At 41.2% G+C, this 6,000-nt stretch overlaps 1 protein-coding gene across 1 annotated transcript in view; it reads right to left on the bottom strand.

Moving 5' to 3' along the window:
* Positions 1 to 1,254: 1,254 nt before the first annotated feature.
* Positions 1,255 to 6,000, bottom strand: part of LOC143289502 (uncharacterized) — a 32,504-nt gene continuing 27,758 nt past the window's right edge. The window contains exons 12-13 of the mRNA XM_076598489.1: positions 5,448 to 5,647; positions 1,255 to 2,823 (exon numbers count right to left, since the gene is read on the bottom strand). Of these exons, the coding sequence (XP_076454604.1) occupies positions 2,550 to 2,823; positions 5,448 to 5,647 (474 nt within the window). The 3' untranslated portion in view covers positions 1,255 to 2,549. The remainder of the gene's footprint in view (positions 2,824 to 5,447; positions 5,648 to 6,000) is intronic.

The raw sequence follows: 6,000 nt of genomic DNA, 5'->3' as shown, positions 1-6,000 counted from the left end.
TGGTGGTGGAAAAGACTCAAGTACACGGACAAGGGAAATAGTAGACACCTGGTCACAGTGGTAATGGTGTAAAGTCACATACAGTGCTAATGGTAAAGAGACAAGATCACAAACTGTAGTAATGCTAAAGACACATGGCCACAGTGGTAATGTTAAAGAAACTGTCACAGAGAATGGTAAAGCCTCAGGTTAAAGACAATGGTAATAATAAAGACACAAGATCACAGTGGTAATGGTGGACGCACTAGGTCACAGACAGTGGTAATGGTGAAGACTCTTAACACTAGACGCCACAGTCACAGACACAAGGTCATACTGGTGATTGTAAAGACAAATGGTCACATATACTGGTAATGGTAAAGGCACTCGGCCACAGACGGTGGTAACGGTAAAGACAAGAGGTCACAGACAATGGTAATGGTCAGGGGAGGTTAAAAGTGGTGAAGGAGAGGAGTGCGCCCCGCCTTCCTGTTCCTGGGCATTGCCTTTATGGCCTTAAAAGGCGGTCGGACTTTTAAATTTTAAACCAGGTGTAAAGCCTGATGAGGGAGGCATTGTATGCATTGGTGGTTTCAGTTTCTCAAAAGAGGTGCCACTGCGTTCGGACAAATCCATAGATCACATCTACTACATGTAGATCCCTGACCAGCAGCATAACACAATGCGCTTAGTCAGGCCTTGAGTGCATGTTGTCGTTTCCATAACCCACTGAAAGCTGACATGGATTACAGGATCTTTAATAACGTGCGCATTAATTTTGATCTCCTGCATGCATGTACAGACGGAAGGGGGTCCAGGCACTAGGAGCCCTGCACATATTAAACTGACCTGGGAGATCGGAAAAATCTCCACCCTTAACCCTTCAGGTGCGCTGAGACCGGAAATCGAAACCAGGAAACTCGGGTGAGAATCCAATGCTCTAACCATTCGACGACCGCACCCGTCATCTCTCTCTCTCTCTTTCTCCCTCTCTATGGTTCTCGCATACATGTGTCTGGCTGTGTGGGTTAGGGGTGGGGAGTATTGGGAGCGTGTACATCATCATTGCTTGGGATTGGCTTTTTTTTTTTTTTTTTTAATATTCGCAGTTCTTTCTTGCTGAAAATAACGTTAACCTTTTACGTTTGATCATACAACATGCACTCACTCACTCATACACACTGAAAAACCAACGACAAAAAACAACAACAAAAAACACACACACGCATAAATGTATGCACAACACACACCTTTTAAGAGAAAGTTTATTCTCTACACCTGACATTTACCTGCGTACCACCTGACCACAAACTTATTAGCATTCTATTTATGTCCGTGCACCTGACGGGAAGTGCTGAACAGTGATAGTCTGAAATTTGTCCCTTGTCCAGTTTCAAGGCGCAAGGGTTACTGGTCTTGTTTAACATTTACTTTCCAATGGTGAACACTTCCTGGCCTCGTTTCCGTGTTATAACCTGGTGATTGGTTGTCTGTGTGTCCATGTGTGTGTGTGTGTGTGTGTGTGTGTGTGTGTCCACAGTAAACTTTAGCAAATTCATTTTCTCTGGAAATACTTTGCCGATACCAAACTTGGATGAAACATAGTATGAATAAATCTTCACAGTCATACCAATGATAAGTCGTAAGTCTTCCGATTTCAGCCGTATTTCCGGATCATTAACGGTTTATTTTGTTGGGGATCTGGATCCAGAAAAAAAAAACACAACATAATACCGCTGTTCCCAGTTGCCGGAACCTATGTTTGGTTAGAAGACGGCATTACATTGTTTTTCTTGTTTGCAATCAAAAGAAAAGAAATACAAATTCTGGACAGAACACATACAATGACACTAAGTACACCATCGACGTGTTTACTCAGTATGAATATTCAAACGTGGATACTGAATTAGTTGGAATGAACATAAAAGAAAAATTGAATCGACCGTTTCAGCTTTGGTCAGCCTGTTGTTGACTGGTGTGTGCAGATTTGAAGACCACTACATGCTGCGGCATGCCTGGGGCAATGGCAACATCTTTTAACGCCGAATTAAAAGAATTTCTTATATATATATATATAAAGACATGATTTAAACGGTGTAACTATCTCAAATACAATAACATGTTTATAGATTTATATGGCTAAAAAAACAACATAGCTTTTACATATAAAATTTGGTCAGTTGACGTCAGACGTAGCACTATGAGTAAGTCTGCTTCCTTCCGAGTTGAATATACATGGTTCAATCCCGCTAGCGTGCTTTTTTTTCTTTTTTTTTCTTCTTCCCAGGTTTATTGATATTGACAACACAACACATCTTAACATTTAAAAAAAATTCCCCTCATGATTCATTTACTGGATAAAGTGCATAATTATCACAAGTCAGTCTTGTTGAAGGCCTTGCCTCTCTTGTCTTTCATGTCCAAAACTGTTTTGCAGACTGAATGAACTGTTTGCTGGGATTCAGCTTCCGCAGGCTAGGGTACAGGAAATAAGAAGTGTGTGTGTGTGTGTGTGTGTGTGTACTCCATACTTTTTTTTCAATCTTTTCAACAACAACGACCCATTCTTTTTAAGGCTGAGAGGAAGGCAGAGAAGGCCAGTCACAAGCTTCGGCGTCCGGATTGAAGACGAGACCGGCCGGACAGCTCCTGGCGTAGAGTTTCCCGTAGCTGCAGATGTAGAACTTGTTCTGGTCGCCTGGAAAGACGTAGAGCATGCCCTGCTGGCAAGACGGCATAGAGGTGGTGGCATTGTGGACGCAGGTGTAGGCTATCTGGGACCATTCGGTGCCCGGGGCACAGGGCATGAGATAGGCGTTGCCCCAGGCGTCACACTGGATGAACCTGGGAGGAAAAATAAGTGCAGATAGGGCAAACCCTAACCCTTGGTTGTAGTTAAGACTGGGCAAACCTTAATCCTGTTCTTAAGATAGGGCAAACCCTAACCTTTGGTTGTTTGTCAAGATAGAGCAAGCAAACCTTAATCCTTGGCTGTTATTAAGATATGGCAAACCTTAACCCTTGGTTGCTGTTAAGATAGGGCAAACCCAAATCCTCAGTTGTAGTTAAGATTGGGCAAACCTTAATCCTGTTCTTAGGATAGGGTAAACCCTAATCCTTGATTGTTGTTAAGATAGGGCAAACCACCTTGGTTGTAGTTAAGATAGGACAAACCTTAATCCTTTGTTGTTAAGATAGGGCAAACCTTAATCCTTTGTTGTTAAGATAAGGCAAACCTTAATCCTTTGTTGTTAAGATAGGGCAAACCTTAATCCTTTGTTGTTAAGATAGGGCAAACCTTAATCCTTTGTTGTTAAGATAAGGCAAACCCTAATCCCAGGCTGGTTTTAAGATTGGGCAAACCTTAATCCTATTCTTAAGATTGGACAAACCTTAATCCTGTTCTTAAGATAGGGCAAACCATAATCCATGGCTGTTGTTAAGATAGAACAAGCATTAATCCTTGGCTGTTGCTGATACAGAGCAAACCTGAATCCCCTGATATTAATAAGATAGACAAACCGTAAATCTTGGTTGTTAAGATAGAGCAAACCCTAATCCTTGTTAATATCATCATCATCATCATCATTATCATCACCATCCTCATTATTATTATCATTATGATGATTATTATCATTATCATTATTATCATCATTATAAATTCTTTTTTTTTCCCTTAACAACAAAAAACAATCACCAGGTGCAACAGCAACACTAGTGTATTTGACAACGGCAGAAAGTAACTAAAAAAGACCGGGTGACTTTTACCACCATTATAGTCGTTATCGTCATCATTATCGCAATGTGAGTGAATGAACGAATCAAAGGCCCCCCCCCGCAAGCCTTTTTCAGACACAGGGGCAGTGAACTCATGCCCACAGTGAGTTGCAAGGGCTTGGCACAGGAAGAGAGGAGCAAGGGAGGTAATCCTCTCTCTCTAAAATAAATGAATACGTTATCTATAATGAATGAATACATGTTCACATAACCTTGCCATTAAAAAAACAACAACAAAAAACAATACACTTGCCTGCATTCATAGGCTACAATTTCCGTGTTTTGTTTTTTGTTTTGTTTTGTTTTTCGTGTTCCCCCCCACCCACCCACCCCCCATTATGATTATCAAATTTTGAACCCCTGTCATTTATATATCCACACTTCCATTTCCCGGACGTTTATGCTCAGTACGTTCATGTTCTTATCTCTCCCTCTCTCTCTTGTTGAACAGGAGCTTTTGTGCCGCTTATGCAATCACTGAGGCTAAAGAAGATTAAATCCTTTTTTTCCCCCCTGCTTTTCATGATCTCAGAGTGAAATCAATTCGAAGTATTATGCAGAACGGGGCCATGTCATTTTAGGCTAAATAGGTTGTTGTCAACAAGAAATGAGACAGTTCTTTTCAATTTAGCTACGTATATTTATGAAGCAAGCAAGAGGCTACGCACTGCAGCCTCTTAACATTCGTTTGCAGACCTTATGTCTGTTAACTGTTACCTTTGTTTATGACAATTATGTATTATGTTCCTTTGTATTAGCCCCTTCAGTATGGGGCCATGGCCTTTATCTGAATCAACATCTGAATCTGAATCTTTGTTGTTTGTGTTGTTGCTGTTTATTTGTTGTTGTTTTTTTAACATCTTAAAAAAAAACCCCACCCCCTGACCGCTAAGAATGTTCTCTTGTAAGCCAAAGAGTAAGAATTTTACAAGTAGATATATCATAATATAAATTCAAAGACACAAAATGCATATGTCATCTTCGAAGCATTAACAGGTCATGTGAAGTAACATGCTGCTTCCAGTAAGGTGACAAAAGAAACCTATTTGTTCAGATATCACAGACATACATGGGAAAAAACAAAACAAAACAAAAACACCCCCCCCCCCCCCACCCCCCCAAAAAAGAAACCAACCCAAAAAACAAACAAAAAACCCAATACCCGACTATATAGCTTTAAGCACCAATAACAATGCAACAGACAAACAACAACAACAATAACAAACATACACGAAACAGAGCAGCACATAGTATACTAGGAGTTCGACAAAACAACAAACAGCAACGAAACAAAGCAAGCAACCCCCCCCCACACCCCCCCAGCACCCCCCAACCCACACACACACAATCACCTCTTTCCTTCACCAACAAGCTATGGCCAGGAACCACACACTTCTCGGAATCACAAAATACCAACTACTGGAAGCAATAAATTCAAAGGCTATACCCAGTCCATTTCTCAATACACACAATTAATGGGTCAGGCGACTTCTGGCAGAACAGATACAGATTCAGAGTGAAGACGATATTACGTCCGGCTCCGAAGATTCAGCCCTCCATTTATGACCCAACAACAACAACAACAACAAAAAAAGAGAAAAAAACAAAACAACAACAAACAACAACAACAACAAAAATCCATCATGATCTTGCACCTATCAAAAAACAGAAAAAAAAATCTCAATACAGACTTGTGGGGATCCGCAAGGTAGGCGTGGTAGTACTGGTTGTCGGCCAGAGCTTGGCTGGTGCACACGGACGCAATCCCCGCGGGGGACACAGGGGTCACGGGACCAGGCGGAGGGGAGACAAATCCGCACTCTCGCGACTTAGGGTTGAAGATGGCTCCCCTTGGGCAGCGCGTGGGGTAGGCATCGCCTCTCTTGTCGCACTGTGGGAAAGGTGAAGGGATGATTTTGGTATACCATGGCTTTACTTTCTTTATGGCTTTATTTTCTTTATTGTGTTTGCGTTGAATGTATCTATGGATGGTATCATTATCAGTTGCTCAAGGAGGCGTCGGACAAATCCATATACGCTACACCACTGACATCTGCAAGATGCCTGACCAGCAGCGTAACCCAACGTGCTTAGTCAGGCCTTGAGAAAAAATGAATGAATGAATAAATAAATAAATAAAGATGCAAATGAATATCTAAATATGAAAAAAAAATGTATGTATGTATTGTATGATATTGTACGTAGGAGTTTGTATGCGCATATATAATTTCATTGCGCATAATT

Source organism: Babylonia areolata, chromosome 14 (genome assembly GCF_041734735.1).
Source record: "Babylonia areolata isolate BAREFJ2019XMU chromosome 14, ASM4173473v1, whole genome shotgun sequence".
Taxonomy (NCBI): Eukaryota; Metazoa; Mollusca; class Gastropoda; order Neogastropoda; family Buccinidae; genus Babylonia; species Babylonia areolata.
The sequence above is the reverse complement of the archived record's forward strand: the minus strand, read 5'-3'. Positions and strand labels throughout refer to the sequence as shown.